General features: G+C 39.6%; 1 protein-coding gene across 1 annotated transcript; it reads left to right on the forward strand.

Moving 5' to 3' along the window:
- Nucleotides 1–6,036: 6,036 nt before the first annotated feature.
- pygmb (phosphorylase, glycogen, muscle b) lies at nt 6,037–25,651 on the forward strand. Its single transcript, XM_028038542.1, has 20 exons — nt 6,037–6,408; nt 9,060–9,161; nt 10,939–11,017; nt 11,085–11,188; nt 12,350–12,481; nt 14,717–14,828; nt 14,959–15,041; nt 15,548–15,691; nt 15,996–16,088; nt 18,122–18,268; nt 19,310–19,473; nt 20,555–20,669; nt 21,934–22,035; nt 22,119–22,266; nt 22,347–22,405; nt 23,119–23,260; nt 23,404–23,611; nt 23,899–24,033; nt 24,157–24,223; nt 24,585–25,651. Exons 1-20 carry the CDS (start codon nt 6,166–6,168, stop codon nt 24,732–24,734), a joined length of 2,529 nt encoding a protein of 842 aa, XP_027894343.1. The 5' UTR covers nt 6,037–6,165; the 3' UTR covers nt 24,735–25,651.

Here is a 25,651-nt window from a genome sequence, read left to right on the forward strand (position 1 = left end):
CCTGCTGCTTTTTGACAGCAGACTTGGATTTTCATTTTGAAGCACTTGCCTCCTCATCAGACCATGTCGACCTAAACTACATAAAGGATGATTACTGACACTTTTTGTTTGTTTTGACAATGTGTGAATTAGCTGCAGTAACCTCAAATATAAGTTCTGATTCTTCTGACTTTATTTTTGGATATATTTCCAATGTTTTCAGCCTTAGTTGATTTAGTTCTACAAATACATAAATTAGAGCATTTTGAATACATAATTTATTTTAATAACTTGATCACCAAGTGAAACCCGTTGTACACAGGCTGTTTTAACACTTATTGGGGCCTGCCCATAGGGAGGCACCTATTCTACACCCAATAAAATGTCTATTTATTTATTTTTCTTCCTTCACCGTTAATCTGGCTCGTACAGCTGGGTGTTGGAGTTACCATGGCGACAGTTTGCAGAAAACGACGCCCCAAAATCCCATGTAAGTCAATTAAGCAAGGAAAAAAAAATCCTATAAATACCCTATTTTTGAGAAATTTCTGTGTCGTCGTGAATTCACATAGAATTCATGCCATTCAAATTTCACTTTGTAGATACGCCCATGATCTCTTCTAAAGTGAAGACAGCACATTGATACGAATTACGGTTTGTCCACAACTTGTCTCTAAGCGCACCAAAGGTTTTGATTTTTCGTAAAAATTAGAGTGTAACTGCCTAGAGTGAGACGGAGTGGATTTTTGACCCCAAAACATTTTTTACTCACCCTCACGCCCACAAATATCGCACTATTGGTATCAAAGTTGGTCATGACATCGATACGCATGCCTGCTCCCGTAAAATGTTTTTGAAATTTCACTAGGGCTTACGGTTTTCTGTCAAGGTGCTTCAGAGCGAAGTCATGCGACAGGATAGAGATATGAATCGCGGTATTATCGGAGATGACAAATAGTCCTCTCATACGCTTCAGACGGTTTTCAAATACATATCACGGTTCCCGAACAGGAAGCAGTTGTTTGGACTGCTTTTTTCAATGAAACTGGCTGGCTCAAACAGATAGAATTCTGTCTCCCCCTGTGTGTCTCACTCACAACTGGCAGAGAGGATTAATTACCATAGCAACAAAACACAGAGCAGGAGAGAGCTGCTGCTCGTCTACAAACACGCCACCTCTGTAGTTCTAACTGTGGAGGAACACTCAGTTAAAACAGAGGGCTGAGCTGCCATTTTGAACTACAATGATGGTGGATTTCTGAGTTACTACAAGGCTGAGCAGAATGTTAGAACTTCAGACATGGCGGAATATTTTGGGGCATTATACAACTGATTTAACCTAAACACTGTTACTCATACGATTAGTATAGCCCTTTAAAATCAAACAGATAGAATTCTGTCTCCCCCTGTGGGTCTCACTCACAGCTGACAGTTGGCAGAGAGGATTAATTACTATAGCAAGAGAACACAGAAGAGCAAAGCAGCAGATTTAGACTACATTTGCACCATCTCTGTAGTTCTAACTATGGAGAACACTCAGTTAAAACAGAGGGCTGAGCAGAATGTCAGAACTACAAACATGGCGGAACACTCTGTCACTACAGAGGAGGACTAAACTGGCATTCAGAAGTACTTGCTGTTTTGGGCAGGATATAAATGGTTTAACCCAACCACTAATCATTTGAAATGGATAAGTGTGGCCATTTAAAATGAAGCTTACTGAAAATTTTAAAATAAAATTTTAAACTATTTTTACATCATGTAATTCAGGCCCAAAGTCGGTCCTCGAGGGCCGTCATCCTGCGTGTTTTAGTTCTCTCCTTGGTGGTAGTAACAACCTTCTTCTTCTTGTTGGATTTACTGGCGGTTGGCAACAAACTTTTAGTAGCATTACCGCCACTTACTGGTATGGAGTGTGGTTCGTGATGGTCTATTTATATATATATATATATATATATATATATATATATATATAAAAATATATATATACTATATTCTTACAAAAAATAAATTAATAAATGTAATTAACATGTACTACTTTCACCTGATGGTCCTGGTCTCCCATCTACCTCCAACTTTTTGTTTATGTTCTCCCATGATCCCTCTTTAAGCCCCAAACACTTTTCAGCTCCTCCTCACTATTATTTTAATCTTCTCAGTTTTGTACTTGGCTTGGTCAGTGCAGTTGATAACATATGCTATGAATAATATTAGTTTTTCTACTGATATTGTGAGATTTTCTTCTGACTGTACTTTGCTTTGCTGTGGAATTTGACTCGTTGTTTGTTCACTCTTTCTTTTTTTCTGTTGCTTCACAGTTTTAACTGCTTCTGCATAGCTTATGTTTTTAGTCATTTTAATCTGTATGATTTCTTTTGCCTTCTTCCTTACTTCACATCCTCCCTACGTAACTCAATGTAATGTAATCTTCACAGTTGCAACATTTTTCTTGTACTTCTTCTTTACATTCTTCTAACTTGTGATCTTCACCACATTTTGGATATCTCTGCTTCCCTTTACACACTGCTGCTATGTGTTCATACCTTTGACATTTGAAACAGTGAAGTGGTGGAGGGATATAAGGTCTGACCTGAAAACTGAGATAACCTATTTTGATGTTTTGTGGCAACTCTTTTCCCTCAAATTTAATCAGGATTGACAAACTTCCTACTTTTTCTCCATTTATTGTTTTTGACAATCTCTTCAAGTTATTTGCCTATGCACCTACAATACTTCTCTTAATTTTATCAAGATCTTCATCTAGAGGATCCCATAAATCACTCCTCTAATTTTTTTATTTTCTCCCATGATTTTTTTTCTCCAACACAGTTTTTTTTACAGATATTATCCACATTTAAAGCCTTATTCTTTTGTTCTTAATTTTTACAAACTACCAATAGGTTTCCATCTCTTTATCATATCAACATCTCCAATTTTCTTTTTTATTTCTCTTGACACCACAATGGGGCTGATGTTATCCTGTTCTTCCTCGTTCTTAAGTTTTAATATTTTAAACTCCTCCCTCACAACTTTCCTCCTAACTATCCGTTCTTCTTCTGAACTACATCCTTCCAGTACTCGTTTACTACCTTGAATATCACCAATTCCCTTTCCTTCATCTATTTTATTTCTTCCATGTCCTCTCCCTCTTCTTCTCCCCACTGGCGTCCACCCTTCAAAATCCATGTCTTCCTCATTTCCTATCTCCATTTCCAACTGAACCATTCACATACCAGTTTATGCCCAAATCCGCCTTTTCCAAATCCGATATATTTCTATGTGTTTTGTTTTTCCCACACCCTCCATGTCCTTCTTCTTCCAACACCAATGTGTCTCCGTAGTAACAACCTTTTCAGCATGTCAATGTTCTTCTTAGGCCTTCTAATGAGCCATCATTGGATCCAGGTGCGTTAAACCAGGGAGAGACTAAAACACGCAGGATGCCGGCCCTCGAGGACCGACTTTGGGCACCACTGCTTTAAGATTATAACATTACATCAAATCAACATCATTTTAATACATGAATGTGGGATTAATTAAAAGTATGCTTAATTCCTGTTTAGTGAATATTTTTGAAAAGTAAAATGATTTCAATCTGGCAAATTGGTCTCATGGCAATGCATATTTTAGTTATTGAATATGACTATGCATAGTTTCTGTAACTCCTTACAAATCTTCCAATAACTCTGAGACAAACCTGTAGCCAATGCTGAGCTCTGTTTCAAGAAGACAGTCACACATCTGATGTCTTTATTTTCAGCGTCTCTGTAAATCTGCATAAAGATTTAGAGGAGCAGCCCGATCGGAGGAGCTCGTAGCTTGGGGAGAGTTTCTCTCATCTTCTGAGGGAGGCTGAGGACATGGAACCTGAATGGTCCATTTCCATGGGGATGTGCTACCAGGATATATGGCCTGAGATCATTGCTACTTTTTACATCACAGGAGCCATCAGTGGACACCTGCAGTGATTGAAGCTGACGGGTATCATGTAGCTGTAATATATAACTGTGGTTATAGAAGCAAACACATAAACTCAGGAAGAATTCATCTCCAGCATTTCCTGAGTTGAATTAAAACAAAGATCATCTGAGGTTTGACAGGAAAGCTGTGGGTCAGAGGAGGGTGGGATGTCTGTGTGGACGGGAGCCGGAGAGGAGGGTGAGAAGCTTCCTGAACTGAACCTGTTGAAGAACGGGTTCTTCAACAGAAGAACCAGTTGAAGGTTTAAGTACCTGTTCTTCAACTGAACCTGTTGAAGAACAGTCTCAGTTCATGACTCTGTCCAGACTTCTATCTATCTGATCCTCCTTTTGCTTGAAGCCTGTGATTTTCTTCGTCCCTGACCACATCTCTGATACAGTTCAGCTGGAGCTTGATCTCCAGCTTCTTTCAATAAACCTCTTTGTCTCTTATCTTGACTTTAAGTTGTTTCTGCCATCTGTTATGACGCTTCTTTATAGAACCGGGTGTACTTGCTGACAAATATCTACTCCTTCATCCAAAATCTAATAGCTTTAAAAGATCAATAAATGTAAAAATAGACTGAAATGCTTTACAGGACAGAACAGAAACAACAATAGAAAGTAAAAATTCTGCGTTCAGAGTACCTAATGGTTCATTTCTCTGTCAGAAAACTAAAGGAACTATAAGAAACAACAGCAGAAGAGGCTCAGGTCACATCTCATCTGAAGAGGAGCAGAAAGTCTGGTTTCAGCTCAGTGGTGTGTAAAACTGATACCCTAGAAATCAACTCATGAACTGATAGCAGACGGGGAATTTCAATGCACAGCTGCCTTCATGTGGTGCTCTGTTGGGCAACTGCAGAGCCACAGTCGGGGTTGCAGAGAAAGATGTGGACAATGATGCAAAGTAAACAGCAGTGAAGAAAAACTAAGAAATACTGACATGAAGCAAACATTTCTCCCTGTTTCAGGTGTTGTGGACATGCTTTTTCAGAATATTTTCAGCAGCAGACTACTGCAAGTGCACCACAACAAAAATAAAAACTATTTAAAATCTCCTTAAAATTGCTTTATTAAATGTAATGTGATTTCTGGTGATTAGTTCCCCAAAATTTAATTTTCACACCTCACAGCTCAGTTCCTAGCTCCCACTTAGGGAACTAATCCTTAGTTCTAAATAAAGCATCTCCCGTCATTTATCTGATCTTCATGTCCGTTTATTGATGTTTCCTAACAAACCTTCACTGCATAATTCTGACTGAGGTCTAATCACACACAGGAGGGTTGCATTTACTAATTAGGTAACTTCTGAAGAAAATGATTGCACTTGGTTTTATTTAGAGGCATCAAAGTAAAGGGCATTGTGGATGCTTCTCTTGATTTTTATTTATGAAAATATTTGACAAGTAGGTATGTTTCCTGAACCATCATTCACCCACCACTTTCATTCTACTTCATAATAATGTTAGTCTGTGCTCTTCTATGACATCCAATCCTACAAATTAAGATATCAAGAGATGGCCACATGAAAAGGAGGTTCAGATTTGGCCCTCGGGCCTTGAGATTGACACATAAGTTATAACCTTCAAGGTAAAAAATAAAACTATTTTTTCTTCATGGTCTATCAGAAATTGTATTTCCCAGAAATAAGCAGAAACTATGGGCAGCGAAGAGTGCTAAATTATAATAAACAGATACCTAAAATAATAACCAGTCAGCAGGCTTGATCCCATCCTGATTTAAGTTGTCAACTTATTTGAGTTGACAGCTTAAATAATTTATTATGTGCTTCTGCACAGGAATATGAAATAAATTAAAAACGTATATCTAGTTATTTTTAATGAAATACATTTAAATAATGCACATTTAATTAATTGTATGTTTCAAAATATATTCTGTATTTATTTCCAGATTTAAAAAATTAATGACACATTTAAATTATTTCAAAATTAATTTATTCAATGTAATTTGGCACCTTTTACTCTCCATAAAATAATAATTCTGCCTTAAGTCTTTAAAAATGTAGCTTTATTGTGAAAGGTTTTCCGGAAAAGCTTATGCTTTTCTTGTCAACTTGGCACAAAGGTCATAAATACAGCAGAAGCGGAAGGTACCACTGGCCGATTGCTGTCAGTTGGGAGTCAGGGAGGACAGGGCAGTTGTTCAGTCGCGGATTAGCTTCACATTCAGTCTAAAGCAGTTATCCCCGAGCGAGCCTCCAGCCATGGCCAAGCCACTGACAGACAACGACAGGAGGAAGCAGATTTCAGTCCGGGGACTGGCCGGGGTGGAAAATGTAGCGGACCTGAAAACTAATTTCAACAGGCACCTCCACTTCACTCTGGTGAAGGACCGAAATGTTGCGACCAAACGGGACTATTACTTCGCCCTGGCCAACACGGTCCGAGACCACTTGGTGGGCCGCTGGATCCGAACGCAGCAGCATTACTATGACAAGGACCCGAAAGTAAGCAGCTGATGCCGCAGTCTGCTCCGGCACGTACACACAGCTGATGAGATGAGCGGTGGGAGGGGCCGAGGGATCGCGCGCTGCTGCTGCAATGTCACTGACGATTAGCTGTGCGCGTGAGATGTTTTATGTGTTTATGAGTACGTGCGCTTGTCTGCTCTGCTCCTTGCATCCATTTATAGTCACGCGCGGACTTCCTGCTGTTGACGCATGTTGTGTGTGTGTGTGTGTGTGGGGGGGGGTGTGTCTGTAAGCAGCTCAGGTACATGCAGGCGCCTTCTCTTTCCATCGGCCTTTCTTAACCTTCAAAAAACCGTCTTCTCCACCTTCCCTCCCTCTCTGTCACACACGCACACACACACACTGCTGCTGAAGAGAGTACAAGTAGAAATCCGCGGCGAGTTCCGGTAGAGACGCAGCTGGTTGTTGGAACGTGATTGCGTAGCAGGGTTCATCCATCCCCCCATGAGCGACCGCATCACAAAATGGCCTCGCCACAATGCTGTTTGAAGGACTGTTTGAGATCAAATGTATTTTTCTATTAATAGTTACTGTCATCGATACAGTAACTCCGCTGTCCAACTGTTGTTGGTGACAGTTGAATCCAGAGCGAATAAATCTCCTCTTGATTGAAAAGAATAACTCATTCATGTGTAAAGCATAATTTACTGTGCATGACTTACATCTTAGAGAAGAATCTTAGTGTTTTGTCATTTGTGTGCAGAGCCATATGCTGTAATAATATGTTTTATGAACAGTTTAATTGTTGATCTCCCATAAATGGGGTTTCAACATTTTTGTTCATTGATTCCTGTTCATCCAACTTGTTTAGTTTGGATTGTGGTGCACGGTTTACCTCTGTTTTTCCAAAGTTAACTCTGACATACAAGGACAATCTTTCACCAGCCAGCTAGTTTGACCCAGCTTTTAGCATGAGGGAGGGTTCCTTTAAAAGGAGGACAAAGCCTTTGAGGGTGGGAGGAGGTTTCACCTTACATCTAATTTAAAATATCATGAACCATTTATAATGTGCTGTAAATACTACTGGAGTTTATGCATGATCAAGCTCATACTGATGCCCAGTTTTCCAAGTCTGATTTGCTGATTCTGATATTGACAGGTCTGTTTTTTATTTTACAGACTTTAAGACATAAAGGAAAAAAAAGTTACCATATTCCTTGATTGTTGTTTTTTTCAATTTCAAAATGAACTCCAACTTAAAACTGTGATTCTCAAACTTTTTAGGCTCATTTTGCAGTTCCCCAACCACCTTCAAAAGACTGAAGTATACACAAGCACAAAATAAAGGTGCATCAAAAAACGCAACAATCATAGAAAAAATAGAAGAAAAAACTTAAAACCAACAAATCAAATGCAAAAGAAAATCCTGCCACCACAGGAAATGGAAGCAAATGGCAAAAACAGCAGCAAGTATAAAACGCTGCAAACTGGCTCCACAAAATTTAAGTCCTCCAGATCACTAGGGGGAGTCTGATACAATATTACCCAAGTGAATACTGTAATATTGCAAAACACTCCATTTTTGAAAGGAAATATAATGCATGCTTTCTTTCTTCCTCCCACTGTCTTCTGGACCTCCTGTTAAATTATGACATCCTATCTTTACTGAGGTTCTGGTCCCATATGTTTTTGTGGTTGACTCCCCCTAGTGGTCTGGAGCACTTTCAGTTTATGGGGCGTGTTTACGACGTTTTAAACTTGGTGTTTTGCCATTTACAGCATTTTCCCTTTTGCAACATTTTGTCTCTCATCACAACATTTTTTGTTTGCAGTGGGTTTTTTTGTTGCATTTGTTTGTTTTTTTTAAAAAATGTTTTTTGTGTTTTGGAGTTTGAATCATTTATGTGTTTAGTTGAGTAATAAGAATTAAGAAAAGTGGCATGATGAGTAGAAATAAACCAAGTTCTGCATTTTGAGTGCAGTTAGAAAAATATATCAAGTTTCAGCTAGGTGCTGTAACCGTATCGCACCTTGTCATATCACCATGGAAACAGCTTTGAATGAGTAGTGTGAGAGCAAGTTTGGATTGCAACACTGGACTTTACGTTAGTCCTACTTTCAGTTTAGATATTAGGAAAGGACTTTCCACATGTTGAAACATTGTCTGAAGATAGCGTTTTGACCTTGGCTTCTCAACAGCCCTGCTACACATGCATCAGCTGCTCTTGCTCCTGAACCTGAGAAGGTCATCTATTGTATGAGCCAGGCATTTGTTTCACAAAATGTTGTGCATGCTTGGTTTGTCACTTATTTTGCTGTTTTATAAATGACAAATGGCTATTCTTTATCTTTTGTTTCTTGTTTTATCTTCACATCCTTCAAAGAAGACAGGAAGTATTTTTTTAATGTATGTGCTGCATATAATGTCAATAACACATCAAGCTGCTTCCACCAGTACAAAAAAAAAAAATAAATTCTGAGGAAACGGAAAGATGTTCCTTTGATGCAACTGATCCTGTACTAACTAAACTTAAATACTTACCAGTTTGTACTCTGTGTAATGATTATAATAGTGATAATTGATAAAAGTGTAGATATTTGCCATTAAGTAGACTCTGTTCTATAAACTAGAGTTATAAAAGATGGGATTGGAATCAACCTACTGGTTGTTCTCTGGTTTTCTGCAGCGTGTTTACTACCTCTCCCTGGAGTTCTATATGGGTCGGACTCTGCAGAACACCATGGTGAACCTTGGCCTGGAGAACGCATGTGATGAGGCCACCTACCAGGTAAAGAACATCACTGATTTCCATCCATGTCTACCTGCATTTTGACAAGCATGTTCAAAACTGAACTTCAGCTTTGAGTAAAACTATCATCTATAACAAGCATCTGAGAAAGATCCTAAATCCCTAATGTTCTGTATTATGAGTCAAACATTTAAGCACCTGACAGTTTTCTTCAGTCTCCTCTAAAGCTTGTAGTCTTTCTGAGCAGTTGATGTTGAGATGTTTGCTCTGAATCGTGTCAAACATTTACAGTAGCATAGAAAAGGATCATAACCAACGACTCTTTCCACTTTTCATCATGTTTGCAGCAATAACAAACCAACCTTGCACATACACACATTCACACATATCACAGTCTGGCAGACTGTGCAGCATGCCATCATCATGGCATTGTTTAGAGCTGGAATAATCTTTAATATTGCCGATGATGATCGGCAATCATCATCGGCAACTCCAGTTTGCAACACCGGTGTCCTACAACTTTTAGATGTGTTTCTACTTCAGCACACCTGAGTCACAATATCAGGTTATTAGCAGGATTCTGGTGACTTTAACTGCACCGAGGAGGTGATTGAGGTGTTTGACTGAAGGAACCTGGAGGGCCCATCAAAGTTTATGACTATGAAGCTATTCTAATAATGGCATGTTTATAGACATGTCATAGTTTTTGAAACTAATATTTCCATTTCACTAGTTTATAAAGCAATACATTTTAAACTGAATGCACTTTGCTGTGCAACAGGGTCAGCCACAGCGAATTACTAAGACAGGAAGTTCTTAGTAACTTCCTGTCTCCTCGCTCAGTCGCTCTCAGCAGCTGACTGAATTACTCTTAAGCTAGAACTCTTTAGCAGGAACTTATAGGCTTAGATAGGAGCTCTCTGAGAGAACTCTGGGAATCTTTGAGAATATGGACCCTGACATTTATGGAGATGGGACAAGAAGAAAGAAAGTCACAAGGTGAGTAGTTTGTTAAAAGCCGCATAAAAGTGGAAATCGGTTCACTAGTTCCATTGGTGCTTCTTAATTTCCCATTTTATAAAAAACAGTCACTTTAAACAGAAACAGTTTCATTCTTTAGGTTATTGTTAACTGTAAGAATTAAACAGACACTTTTTAAGTCAAATTCCGGAAGATCAGCTACCTACTTTGACTTTTGATTGAGATTACAGGAAGAAAAGGAATGGTAAATACCAACAGAAACCCTGAACAAGAGTCATTTTGTTGTTGTTTTTCTTTTAATGGTTGAGTAGTAAGATTCTGTATCTCAACCCGGAAGAGAAATGCAAACATGGTGTGATGAGATGCATGACACCATGCAAATATGTGAAGAGATGAGGAGAAATAAACAGAGGGGAGGCACAGCAGTAGGGGTGGAGTGGATGGCCAACGGCAGGGCTGTGAGCAAAAAGGAAGTTAGATTACACATGTGTGTTTTTGCAGAACTCTGGGAGCCAGTTCCACAGATGAGGCGCTCTGCTTCCCATTCTGCCTTCAGAAACCACTAAACTTTTAAGGGGCATTATTATGTAAAACTAAATGTTATGTCTTCACCAAAAATATAACTGGAGTGTTGGGTCGACTATTTCATGCATGTTTTAGAAATATTTTAATCTCCATTTCAACCAATGGCTGGGTGGAACTGAACGGCTCACAGAGCAGCCCTACCCCATGACTCCCTCACTTAACTCCTTCAGACTAGCCAGCAGCAATTAGCAATAATAGTGTCAGGGCAACACAGTACCTGGTTCTGCTGTAACAATGTGTTGCTCCTCAGCTGGGTCTGGACATGGAGGAACTGCAGGACATCGAGGAAGACGCCGGCTTAGGAAACGGAGGCCTGGGCCGCCTTGCTGGTGAGTGTTGGGTTGAATCCTGACGGAGGTCTTCCAGCTCACAGACTCCTGCTTGTGTTCTCCACAGCTTGTTTCCTGGACTCCATGGCCTCCCTGGGGCTTGCGGCGTACGGATATGGAATCCGTTACGAGTTTGGTATCTTCAATCAGAAAATCATCAACGGCTGGCAGGTATGGACCAATGATGAATGATTCTTTTTTCATTTTTCTGGACCAGATGCAGAAGCATCACACTCAGCTTGTCAGAATTCATATTAAGCTTTGTAACATAACTAATTTCACATTTAAAATAACAACTTTTAAATGAGTCTTAGTTGTTTTCATAATTCTTCTATTTTTGAAAGTTCATGTTATTTCCTTTAATGACAACTGATCTCTGTTTCTTACAACTAAGTTGAGCTTGCTTGTCCCATTATGCAGGAATAGTTCTGTTTCTCAGCAGTAATAGTTGGTTTTCCTTTCACTGTAACACACATCCGTTCACTCTTCACGCTGTGACAGGCGATAAATAGTCACACCTGATTCCACAGACACACTGAACGTAAGAGGATTTCAACCTTTGTAAGAAAAAGATTTTAGTCCAGACTGATTGTACATCATCTTACTGGACATTTCTAGTTATTTACTTGATCAATATTTGGTTAATAAAATGTGTGAACAAATTGAAACCAGAAATCTTACTTCATTTGCTCACATCTGAACTTCATTCACTTCTCTGAAGAAAACCAGAGGGACGTCCTCCAAATTGGTTTTCTTCTATCCTTCCTTGTGTCCTCTCCTAACCTTCCTTTTTTTGCTTGCTGTATCCTTACTCGTTTTTGACCTTCCTTCTGTCCTTAATGTGTTCTCCGTCTCTCGCATCCTTTATTTTCTCCTTTATTCTGTCCTATTTTCCTTTCCTCCTTGTGTTCTTTTTCTACTCTGTCCTTTCTTCCTTCCTTTTTTCCTTCCTTCCTTGTATTCCTTCTTCATTTACCTTATTCTAAATTTCTGTTCCAGTATATTTGAGCAGTCCATATTTGAAGCATACCGCCTGTAACATATCGAGTGAACTTTTGAAGTTTGTATTTTGTACTGGTTGTTTGTATTTTAAAGTGGTCATTAAGTAGAAAGAACTCCAGAGATTTGAGTTTGTGAAAGTCTAGAATATCCATGTGGAAATGAAGGGACCTGGGATATGTGAGTGGGTTTAATATTTCACTCACTGATCCAAACTTCTGTGGTGAGTTGTCTACTGGACCAGTGTGGCTCGTGAAAGGCAGCATGAAGACGTATCAGCAATGAGTGTGCAGCAGTAACAGCTCGTGGTGTTTCCTGACTTCCTATCCACAGGTAGAGGAAGCGGACGACTGGCTGCGCTACGGGAATCCCTGGGAGAAGGCTCGACCTGAGTACATGCGTCCGGTCCACTTCTACGGCAGGGTGGAGCACACAGGTGAAGGAGTGAAATGGGTCGACACACAGGTTGGTTGGTGCAGACACAAAACTCACACAAGTTCTGGATAAAAACTGTTCCATTTGTTTTTTATTCTGCTATAAATCATTTGTCTCCAGAAAAAGAGGAAACGTTGATTCTGTTCTTTGTGATTTAGGATTATATACTGGACTACATAGTCAGTATCCATTCCCAGATAGTTGATTTTGAGGATCATGTTTCTAACATCTGGACTGACTTTAAGGTTTGACAGAAATTTGAATAGAATATTGACAGAAATAACTGGAAATACAACAAAACAAGTGTACTGCTGGGATCCAAACTAAGTCCTGGTATACTGATTCTGCTTCTACAAAGAATTTCAGTGTACTTTTGTTTCATGTGATGCTGATATTTCTGGAGCATCATCATCTCACCCCAAAAGAAACTTAATCAGAAAGAGCCCTTTGGCTCTGGTGGCATTGAAAGAAAAGAAAAAAACCCAAACTTTTCTACAATAAAGCCAGACATTTAGAAATGGCAGACTTTTAACTTTCCTGCTAGAAGGACATGAAATAGCTCAGCTAAGATGTTGGACTTGCTCACCTTCACGCTCATGCAATGATGGACAAATGTTTCTAACATACACAAAAGCCTCTGGACTGGACAAATGCCAAAGCTGTACCAAACTGATTGGACATGCAGGTCGGTACATCTGCCTGACAGAGACATCGGTTAACACCTGGACTAAAGACAAAATGTGTTAAAGGTCAGACAGCAATGGGGAACAGCTATTCACAGGAAAGTGCTAGTATTCACTAGATCAGGGGTCTCAAACTCCAGTCCTCGAGGGCCGCTGTCCTGCAACTTTTAGATGTGCCTCTGCTGCACCACACCTGAATAGAATAATTAGGTCATTAGCAAGGCTGGGAGAACTGATCTACACAAGGAGGAGGTAATTAAGACATTTCATTTCAGTGTTTTGTAGCTGTGGCACATCTAAAAACTGCAGGACTGCAGCCCTCGAGGACTGGAGTTTGACACCTGTGCACTAGATGTTCAAATGTACTTGAAATAAATCCAAGCTTCAGATCTCTGTTTTTTGGATTCATTTTATGACTTTTTGCCTCTTACTTCTGGATCCATGTTTGGAAACGTTTTTAAACTCTTCCAGACAGAAAATAGCTCTGGAAGTGAAACATTGACTGTGTTTTCTAACTGAAATATTTGGAGATTAGTTTCTTGATGCTGCAGTAGTTTCAATCCTATCATTAATCAGATCATAGTTATGATTTTTATCTATAAATAAGCATACAACTACCCCACACAGTAAAGCATAAACAGTGGCATTAATAGTTAAACTGATTTTTTTTAGTCTGTGATATAAAACAATTGCATTAGATCAACTAGACTATGTTATTATTCAGACTGATTTTTAAAAATATTGTGTAATAAATTCCTGAGGGTGAGACTGGAACCTCCTGGCTCTGATAGCTGTGAAATCTCACAGAATAACAGAGTTTAAGCTTCATACATCTTGATGGATTAATTGTGTTGTTAATCAGTACAATGCTGATAACAATGGGCCTGACATAGAGTATCTTATCGGAAACTCCCCCGACCTTGACACCGTATGCTTTAACAAAGCTGCGTTGTCAGGTGTTATTTAGCAGGTCAGGTGAAACAGTAGAACATTTTTCTGATTCAGCTGCCTGGCTTTACATTTTAGTGACAAATCTAATGTAAATTACAAGTTTCTAATCCAAGACAAAGTTGTTTGAATGTTTGCAAATTTAAAACTTGCTCCTTGAAACCACTTTCGTTTACAAGTCTATAGTTTTTCTTGCTTATGACTGGGTTTGACTTAAAGAACAGACTCCATAGGAGGGAATCAACAACTAATTTTGGGAAGAATTTAATTGGTGCTTAATAATAACCCCCAAATTATTGTTATTATTGTTTTTATTTGGGAATTACTATTATTATATAATATTGCATTTCAAAGCACCATCACAACAGCTCTGCTGATGTGTGTCCATTGACACACATGGAGATGTGTCACATGTCCATGTGTGTCAATGGCGTGACACATGGGTTTTTGGGAGGATTGTCCCTTTACTCATAATTGGTGTATAAATACAAATTCAGTTCTAACTGTAGAAATAGCATGTTAAACCTCTTCTCACTGTGATCCCAGATGACTCCCTAAGATCACACTTTAGCTCACTGCAGAGGGCAACAGAAGAACCAAAGTAATGATTTCTGTTTTTGTTGTTTCCTCCCAGGTGGTTCTGGCTCTGCCCTATGACACTCCGGTTCCTGGCTACAGGAACAACATCGTTAACACCATGAGACTCTGGTCTGCCAAGGCTCCCTGTGAATTTAACCTCAAAGACTGTAAGCATTGTTTGCACTAATGCCGAGGTTCCATGACTTGACATGCTGAAAGCCTGCTCAGTGAAACATCTGTGGATATGTGGCCGGTACTGAGAGGAAAACACTGACCTGCTCTGCTGCTGTCCCACAGTTAATGTTGGTGGCTACATCCAAGCCGTCCTGGATAGAAACTTGGCTGAGAACATCTCCAGGGTTCTGTACCCCAATGACAATGTGAGTCATTTTGTTGTTTCCCGGACACAACCCAACTACCCATTTTTATTGTACGTTAAAAACATAACACTGCTGCTAGGGATGCACAATATATTGGCACTAACATGGGTGTCGGCCAATGGCAATTTTTAGCATATTGTATTGGTTCGATAAATAAAACTGAACTGACATTAACCCCCTAACTGTCATCCTAAAAATACTTACATATTATCCAATGGGTCCTCATGACAGCTTTACATTTTTTGAGGTTTATCTTAATAGTAAGGGAAAGTTGATTTGATATGATTGGGGATCAGTGCTGCCCCCAGTGGCCTAACGTCATTTAATATTTCAGTCATATTTCCAACACATGATTATTTTTTTCTGATTCAGACAGGATCAATAATTGTAAAATCCAAAGCAGGTTTGTTAGCATAGTATATGGATGTTCATTTATATATGCGGCTATATATTTTTTTATGAAAGAGAAAATTATGTGATCATAACAGCTTGTGTTGGTTGTTCAGTTTTTTGAGGGGAAGGAGCTGCGTCTGAAGCAGGAGTACTTTGTTGTAGCAGCGACTCTTCAAGACATCATCCGGCGATTCAAAGCCTCCAAGTTTGGCTCCACAGAGTTTGTGCGATTAGACCTGTCTAAGATGCCAGACAAGGTGACCGCTTCATCACATTCTCACATCCATCCTTGTTTATCCATTACCCTTTGAGATATTGCACTTACAATATTTATATTGTACTTGGTCCTAATGCTGCTTTTTCTCTGTGAACTACATGGATAAATCTTAACCATTCCCTATATGTATTTCATTTGGGACCATCACAAAGTCGGTTACATGTAAATAAGAAGATCTTGCAGCATATTTAGCTTCCACATGCTGTCAGATGTGACATTCACATTTGATTTGGTCCATAATTATCTGTCCCCATTGGTTTGGTTGTGTGTTTGTGTGTGTGTAGGTGGCCATCCAGCTGAACGACACCCACCCTGCTCTCGCTATTCCTGAGTTGATGAGGATCCTTGTGGATATCGAGAAACTTGACTGGGAGAAGGTAGACGACAATAAGGGGATGTTATGACACTAAATTTCAAACTGGAAAAGTTCTTGATACTTCCTCTTTAGTCTGTGATATAAAAATAATTGCATTTGATCAACTACACTATGTTTAGACAGATTAGAGTTCTGTCTTATAATGAACTTAAAATGTAATCAATTCCAGTAATTAATTAAGGCGATAATTTAATCGGCTTAATTAATTAGGGCAAAACCAATATGCAGAAGATAATTCATCCTGAAAAATCTAATGTAAAGATGCGGGTATGACATAAACAGAAACATAGTGGGAAGATGACACTCTTCTCTGAACATACCATTTTAGACGAGTTTTAAACTTCCAGCAGCAGCTGCTCACTATTTTGATTCTGAGGTATGATTGCTATGTGAGATGCTGCAGGGAGGTAGGAGGAGCTCAATGTTTGTGTTTGCAGCACTTTTAAGTGAAGTTGTGTTCCACCCTGGGAAAATGGAAATAGTTCAGTTTGTGTGGACTTTGAGGCAAATCAGTAAATGTAAGGATGTATATTTTAATACAATTTCTATCAAAGCATTATTTATTTAAATAACTCTAGTGCAGAGTAATTTCCATTGGTTTTACAAATCATGAGTTAATTCCACAGTTTATGAGCTTCTTGGATCTGTATCATTTTATCAGTTTGTAATTCTGTTGTGGAGTCATTTGGTTTCTTCACAACAATTCTGTAGCATTTCTACCAGGTTAAGGTCAGCAGTGTAACTGAGCCTTTGCACCACTGGTTCAGCGATACTGCTGGAGATTTGCTGTTATGCTTTAGTATTGCCTTATTACACAACCCTACTGTATATGTACCACCCTAAACCATAGGAGCTCTAAATAGTACAGCAGATAATTTAATATTTCAGCGAAATGTTTCACACATGGATACAGGAACCTAACTTGACACAGATGTTACCATCTGTACCAACAAAAAATGCTCATTTTTCAAGGTGACTGGCATGGTTGTGAAGGAAAATTAATTTTTGTGCTAGGTTTGCCAATATTTATGAATACTTTTGGTGTTGAATCATACATAAATACAAATCACATACAAATCATATTTACAGATAATTTTTTGATTTCTTAAAAAATAAAAAGCAATTTTGTCATCATTTGACAATAACAAACAGTGAAAAATACATATTTTCATGACAAAATTGACAATGTGTTTGGTGTCAAATCATAACCTACATAATTTAAATCATAAACATCATTGAAATTTTCTTGATCTGGGGTTTCCGTTTCGTGAAGGATATTTTTCCAAATGGCCGCAATGGCTGTAATGGAGATGATAGAGTATGTTTGCACTAATATCTGCAGCAGTTACTGCCATCGATGGGCACAGCTAACCAAAAAGTTTGATTCACTACCCATTAATTTGTTAAACAAGAAGGTCTGACAAAGCTAAATCGCTAAGCACAAAGAACAACTAACAGAAGCTAATGCTAACCATTAGGATGACTGTCTCTCAGTCTGTGTCACACATCTTCATCTCACATCCCAGTCGAGACTCGCAAACAGCAAAGTTCTCATTTTCAATTTTGGCTTTGGATTTTGCTACATATTACTTTAAAGTTGCATGAATAGAATGACCATAGTTAAAACCATATGATGTGACATGATGTTCATCCAAGTTATGAAAATGGGTAACATTTTATGACAATAATTGGTTAAAAGGCTCAAAAACGGCAGCCATTTTGAAAAATGGCCATCATCCTGGAATTCAAGTGGCTAATGTAAAATGTGAAAAACTTATTTTGAGAGGTCACGCATATTAACTGTTATGCTTGTATCCACATTTGGATACACTAAAAATCCAGAATCACTAAAATCAGTGAATGCTACATGGCTTCCTCTGGAGATTCCTCCAGAAATCTTGTTTTGTTTGATGCAACTTTGAACCGCATATTCATGCTGTTGTAGTCTTTTGAAGTGTCTTCCTTAAACCCTTCCGTATAAGCCGTACAATTTCAGCCTTCCTGACTGCTCTGTCATACTCTCATGGTTTGCAGGCTTGGGACATTGTGAATCGCACTTGTGCCTACACCAACCACACCGTCCTGCCTGAAGCACTGGAGCGCTGGCCTGTCGACTTGTTTCAGAACCTGCTACCTCGACACTTGGAGATTATTTATGAGATCAACAGGAGACATCTGGAGGTACAGGGGTAGTTGCTGATGTAGGAGGACTTTAAAAATTAGTGATCCCTGGGTGTTGTGGTGGCGGAGGGGTTAAACACAAACCACATATGGAGGCCTTAGTCCTCGACACAGCTGTCGCAGGTTCGAATCCCGGCCTGGTGACCTTTGCCGCATGTCTTCCTCCTTCTCTCATTACCCACTTTCCTGTCAATTCACTATCAAATAAAGGTCACTAAACCCAATAAAAGTTAAAAAAATAGTGATCCCAGTTTTTTTACTAAAGAAATGCCTACAGTATATTTAGCTGCGATTTGAGGCTGATTGCTTTAGCACCAAAAGCCAGACTAAGTTACCTTCAGAACAAAAAGTATTTTCCTTTTAGTTATAAGCTCAAATAGGTTAAAACAGTTTGTAAGTAAACGCCACAGATCGCATCGAGCCTCTGGCTTGCAGAACCAACACTGAGTCAAGCTTCTGACTTGGCTCAGTGTGAGCAGCCGTCTCCCATGACTGACCAGGGGTTTGAAAGGACAGAGCACAAAAAAAGATGCAGAAGCAATGATCCAGGAGTACTTTCAATGTTAAAAAGAAGAGCAGATGGCAGTAGCAGCTCCTTTAGTGGCTTCATCTGGGAGAACGAGTCAAGACAGAAGTCATCCTGTTATTAATGCAGACAGAGGAAAGTAGAGCATACACAAGAGTGTGACATGAGGCAACACCCTGCCTCATGTCACAGGTGTTGACACCAGCGCTCCTTATAGACTGCAGGCCCTAGGTGACGCATTCACAGCACCAAAATAAAGTGTTAAGTAGAAACTGGAAAACACAACCACAGAGAAGGACCGCGACAAGCAAATCCATATTAACACCCTTCTACTGATTTACACCCTTCTATTGGGTCCTGTTCCATGTGGAAATGGAACATAAAAGACAATCTTTTGATTGTGAATACAAACAAAAGATTGTCTTTACAAAATCAGGTTACAAAATGGATCTGGATATAATTTTTGGCAGAGGTTAATGCGGAGAGATAAAATCTCTATTCTTCTTCCCCTGTAGCGCATCTCTAACATCTACCCTGAAGATCCTGACCGTCTGCGCAGAATGTCCCTGATCGAGGAGGGAAACGTGAAGAAAATCAACATGGCTCACCTGTGCATCGTGGGGTCTCATGCCGTCAACGGAGTGGCCCGCATCCATTCAGAAATCATCAAAAACACTGTGTGAGTAATAAAACCTCAGTCCATCTTCCTCTGCAATTGTCAAGTCTTTGAATTTGATGAACAGTCATGACCAAAGTTTAGACAGTGCAACAGTTGTAGTTGAATATTTTTTTCAAATGTTGTATTCAAAATACAATTTTTTATATTTTTTCAAATGCTTTTATTTGTAAACACATCAAATGAATGAAAAGAGAAGGATTGTATTGATATTTTTTCATATTCTGTAATTCATATCACTGGTGATCCTGCCATGGTTTGAGTTTATTCCAGCTTCCACCTACTTTTAGAGAACTGGCCACAGATTGTCAGTGATGTTAGATCTGATATTTGTGACAGCCTTCTCCATCATGTTGGAAAAAATACAGATCATCAGATTGTTCCTGGATTATTTGTAGACGATGTTCTTGGAGAATCCATCTATTAAAGTTGTGAATCAGGCCAATCCATCAGATAAGAAGCAACTCTGAACTCTGTTATTCAACCTGAATTGGTGTTGGAATGACAGGATTTGTGAACTTTTCTTCACTGACAAATGATATCCATACTTCTCTAACAACTACAAAGATGATGGTCAGACAAGTTAAAAACTTGACCAGTCTTCTGCTGTCTATCTTTGTACTTTGTGCTGGATTTCAGTCTTTCCATGGTAGATTCTTAGACAGAAGTTAGTCGCTACCTTTCTTGCCAAAAGGCTCTTTTCCAAAAGAGCCAGTGTGCCTGAAGAGAACCCACATATGCACAAGTGGAACATGCAGAAACTCCATGCAGAAAGATCCTACTGCTGCAGTTCAGTTCAAGGAGATTTATTCACCCCCATGGGGAAATTGTCTTCAGATCTTTTTCTGGGTTGAAACAAAGTGATGATCTTATTGGAGATAACTATGGCTAACACAAGAAAACTGATTTCAAGCACATCTTTTATAGCAACCAATCTAATTAGACTGAATAAGCTTGGCCTGATGACATGATGATGCTGGACTTTTTTTTTCATGGCTCTAATTTAAAAAAAACAAACTTTTCTTAATGTTTTGACCATATTTACAAAAAAACACATCTGAGTGTGGTTGAACCTCTTCTCCAGGTTCAAGGACTTCTACGACTTGGATCCTCAGAAATTCCAGAACAAGACCAATGGGATCACACCCAGGCGATGGCTGGTCATGTGCAACCCGGGCCTGGCTGAGGTCATTGCTGAGGTGTGTGCTGGTGATCTCTCAGGATTATATGGAAAGTCATCTTAGTTTTATATTTGAGTAATTTACCTAAAGAATAATCAAATTCTAAATTGTAGCCTTTTGGCTAACAATTGGTTATTTTTTTCCACAAAAATGATATTGAACTATGAATAATACTGAGGAGATGACAGCGTGACAGCATAACTTTTCTAAAGGATGAACTGACTGTGTGAGTTGACCCTAGCTGTTGCTCTATCTTGGGAAGATGTTCTGTCTTTGTAGGCCAATGACATGATGATGATCTGTTAGAGAACTACAGGAATTTCCTTCTTCAGTTCTACTCATAAAGTTCTTTACATGTGCCTAACATCCATCCATCCATCCATCCATCCATCCATCCATCCATCCATCCATCCATCCATCCATCCATCCATCCATCCATTCATTCATTCATTCTCTTCCGCTTTATCTGGGGTCGGGTCGCGGGGGTAGCAGTTTCAGAAGGTCCAGACTTCCCTCTCCACAGCCACTTGTTCCAGCTCCTCCAGGGGAATCCCAAGGCGTTCCCAGGCCAACCGAGAAACATCGTCCCTCCAGCGTGTCCTGGGTCTTCCCCGGGGCCTCCTCCTGGTGAGATATGCCCGGAACACCTCACCAGGGAGGCGCCCAGGAGGCATCCTGACCAGATGCCCGAGCCACCTCAACTGGCTCCTCTCAATGTGAAGGAGCAGCGGCTCTACTCTGAGTCCCTCCCGGATGACTGAGCTTCTCTCCCTATCTCTAAGGGAGAGCCCAGACACCCTATGGAGAAAATCCATTTTGGCCGCTTGTATCCGCAATCTCGTTCTTTCAGTCATGACCCAAAGCTCATGACCATAGATGAGGGTGGGAACGTAGATCGACCGGTAAATCGAGAGCTTCGCTCTTTGACTCAGCTCTCTCTTCACCACAACAGACCGGTACAGCGCCCGCTTCACGGCAGACACTGTGCCAATCCGCCTGTCGATTTCCCGCTCCTTGAGCCTATATCCTTGAGTTAAATTTTTTTTTTTTTTTTAGCGTGAACCTTCTTCAGTTCTGAATTTAGGAAAATCTACCTCTGTATTGGTTTTATGATTAATATTTTGAATGAGTTTTATTGGTTTTACTTTAGTTAAGGTTTTTATTGTAGTTCTGGAGCACTTTGAGATTTATGTGTAAAATGCATTATAATTAAAATTGTATAATGTTACCGTGTTATTATTTAAATTTTTTTAATTCACTCTCTGACCTGTTTAACTTCCAGAGGATCGGTGAGGATTACATCCGTGACCTGGACCAGCTCAAGAAGCTTTTGGACTTCGTAAATGATGACGCCTTCATTAGAGATGTTGCAAAAATCAAACAAGTAATTGTTTAATAATTAAATCAGGGTTTATTAAATTTGCCCTGTTTGGTTTTTACATTGTGTCTATCTGCTTGAACCTTAAGGAGAACAAGCTGAAGTTTGCTGCCCACCTGGAGGAGCACTACAAGGTGAAGATCAATCCCAGCTCCATGTTTGATGTGCAGGTGAAGAGGATCCATGAGTACAAAAGGCAGCTGCTCAACTGCCTGCACATCATCACATTCTACAACCGTAAGCTGTGCAGAAATGAATGTAGGTTGATATTTGAGGAGAATAAACTTTTAATGTTTTTTTTTTTTTTTTTCAATCAGGCATTAAAAACGAACCCAATAAGTCATGGACCCCTAGGACTATCATGATTGGAGGAAAGGTGAGCAGCTCCGTTCTTTTCTCTGAAATATACACACATGATAGTTACAGAAGATTGGTAATTAAATATAATCAGTGTCTGTCCCCACTACACCCAGGTCGTGTCCCCTGTCTATAACGCTTTTTACTCCAGTTTTGATACCTTCAGTTATAGTCAGCACTGTTAGATTTTGATATGTCTCAGGTTTCTCATTGCTATGTAAACATAATTTCATGGACAAGTAAGATTTGTGCGGTGTCAAATGGTACTTGGTCTGAACTGGTTTGCTGCATTTTTCAGTTACATATCTGAGCAGATGGTGCCTCCCTAATTGGCCTAGTTAAAACCAAATGCTGTATAGAAAGACACATGACATTTTAAACCAAGTTTATTCCAATTTAATGTCAGACATTGAGAATAAAATGGTTGTGAACCTTTTAGTCAATACGTGTAAATCCCTGCTTTCTGTTCTATTATACTTATTTAATATATGATCATTTTCTATAGGTAGGCTACGAGACTGCCTTCTAGCCTACAACAAGCTAAGCTAAATGTCTCTGTAGATCAGTTTCAACTATCCAATGTTACTGGTTTGATTTCAAAGTTTTGAACCTTTTTCAGGAACATATTACTGTACAGCTGAGCACAGAATAGTTGATCAGTTTTATCTGACTGACCTGCTATGATGCTTTGTGTTTATTGTATTTCATTATTTTTGGTTGCTATGTTTCCAGGCAGCTCCAGGTTACCACACTGCAAAAATGATCATCAGGCTGATCACAGCCATCGGGGACGTTGTCAACAATGACCCTGTGGTGGGCGACCGCCTTAAGGTCATCTTCCTGGAGAACTACAGAGTCACTCTGGCTGAAAAGGGTAATTAATAAGTGGTGCTTTAAAATTATAAAAATCCATATCCGTTATTTAGTTGGCAGCTGCAGTACACAGACTGGTCCTGTCTGTGTTGTCTGGCTCCTGCGGAAGCCAGAGTTAACTACAGTGTGTTCAATACGTTACAGTCATTCCCGCTGCGGACCTATCAGAGCAAATCTCCACAGCCGGCACTGAGGCCTCTGGCACTGGGAACATGAAGTTCATGTTGAACGGCGCCCTCACCATCGGCACCATGGATGGAGCCAACGTGGAGATGGCAGAGGAGGCTGGAGAGGAAAATCTCTTCATCTTTGGCATGAGGGTGGAAGATGTGGAGGCAATGGACAAGAAAGGGTGAGTTTCACCAAGGTCCATTACACTGAATAAATATGACATCGAAAAACGAGCATCCTTGAAGTTTTATTTATACTTGGAATTTTATTCTCCTGTCTTTGGAAATACAATAATAGATCAATCTATCATCAGAACACATACCTATTTTCTTCAACAATCTGGAATCTGTTTGAATGCTTTATGATTGACATGTTTGTGTTCTTTTTTTTCCATATTTGAATATTGATGTTTTGTCAGATGACATTCCATGACCTTTTTGGTTTGCTTTGTCTGTGTCTTGTCCTCAGCTATGATGCCATCTGTTATTACAACCGTATCCCTGAGCTGAAGCAGGCCATGGACCAGATATCTGCAGGCTTCTTCAGCCCTGGAGAGCCTGAGCTCTTCAAAGACCTGGTCAACATGCTGATGCACCATGACAGGTAATGTGGGAAATCTGTGGAAGTTATTGGTCACAAAGCTACATTTGTTGAATGTTATCAGCAATGTGAAATGGCATGAAATGATCATAAAATCATGATGAACATTTGTTGATTGTGCTGCAGGTTCAAAGTGTTTGCAGACTATGAAGACTACATCAAATGTCAGGAGAAGGTCAGCGCGCTCTACAAGGTCAGTGAGAACCTTCTCTCTGTACCAAGGCCAGAGAGAAATAACATTGAGTTATATTTATGGAGTTAAAGTGCAGTGGCTTTTCTTTTTGGTCAGTTTCGTATTTATGTATTTTGATTCGATTTTTAAATGTGAAGACATTTTAAAAAATGTCTTCACTAGGGCTGCACCGACCGCAATTATAGACCAAAGCAGAGTCTTGTGTTAAAATGGCCCAGTCAAAGTCAAATTGGGAATCTGTGGAAAGACTTAAAATTGATATTTTTTTTAGTATTTTTAAGTGTTTTATTCTGTCTAATATGACAGAATAAAACACAGAATAAGTGTTGTTTTCGATGTCTCCCTCCCCTCTGTTTACCAGAACCCTAAGGAGTGGACCAAGAAGGTGATCCATAACATCGCCGGCTGTGGAAAATTCTCCAGTGACCGCACCATCTCCCAGTACGCAAGAGAGATCTGGGGAATGAAGCCCAGTTTGGAGAAGATTGCCGCCCCAGATGACCCTCGCTAAAGCGCGACAGCTGCTTCTATCCTCCACTGTAGCTCGCCATGTGCTTAGCCCCCCCCACCCTCCACCCTGTAGCCTCCTCACTTTGCACTGTGGCATCACTTCCTGACAGGATGAGTCTGTCCAGCCTGAATGGTTCCTGTTTTCTCACTTCACTGGAAGAACATCTTACTAGGCAGGGAGAGACTTAGTTTTTAACTTTGAAGTGATTTCAGTAAGATGATAGAAACTTTGCTAACTTGAGTTGTTGAAAATATCCTCTATCTGTTATTATTATTATTACAAAAGGAACAATAAAGACTTTCTTCCCTTTTCTGTGTTTTTGGTTAAAGACGGGGACGTTTTGACCTGGATTCCCACATTCCTCCACTGAAAGCCAGCAGATTAATCTCAGCACTGTTCTTCCAAACATGTTATGTCTTGTTGTAGGCCAAGGAAGGAAGGGAGGGAAAGGTCAAAGGGCATCCCAGCCACATGACATTACAGTGACTGGATGGCTATAAAGGAAGCCATTTTTCCATATTTGCAGCACGTCCATGTTTATGTGAGGACTTCATATTAAAGAAATATTGACTGTTCAATGTTTTCTGGTGTTAGCTGAATGTAACCATTTCTCTGTATTATGAATATAGAACTATAGAGGAGAGCTTTACTGTTTTTAGTTATGATCTCGTCAGCATGTTTGTGTGGCTCATTCATGTTGTCTTCCTAAAAGTGATCTGTTATAAAATAAAACTGCCTTGTTTAACAGTTTTCCTTTGGAAGATGTGTGTATTATCTACTGTTGGTGTGTGTGTGTGAAACAGAACACTGTACTGTAACTTCATTCTGTTGTACCTGTGCAGCTTCCACTTGCCTGTCTGCTGCAAAATGGCTAAACAATCAGAAATCTGTTTTGTTTTAATAAATGATGAAACCTG

This window comes from Xiphophorus couchianus, chromosome 14 (assembly GCF_001444195.1).
Source record: "Xiphophorus couchianus chromosome 14, X_couchianus-1.0, whole genome shotgun sequence".
Classification (NCBI taxonomy): Eukaryota; Metazoa; Chordata; class Actinopteri; order Cyprinodontiformes; family Poeciliidae; genus Xiphophorus; species Xiphophorus couchianus.

Excerpts from the sequence above, each read along its gene's own strand:
- pygmb (XM_028038542.1), top strand. The coding sequence starts at position 6,166 with ATGGCCAAGCCACTGACAGACAACGACAGGAGGAAGCAGATTTCAGTC. Across the intron at positions 11,189-12,349 it reads AAATCATCAACGGCTGGCAG|GTAGAGGAAGCGGACGACTG; the intron begins GTATGGACCAAT and ends TCCTATCCACAG. Across the intron at positions 18,269-19,309 it reads TCAACAGGAGACATCTGGAG|CGCATCTCTAACATCTACCC; the intron begins GTACAGGGGTAG and ends CTTCCCCTGTAG.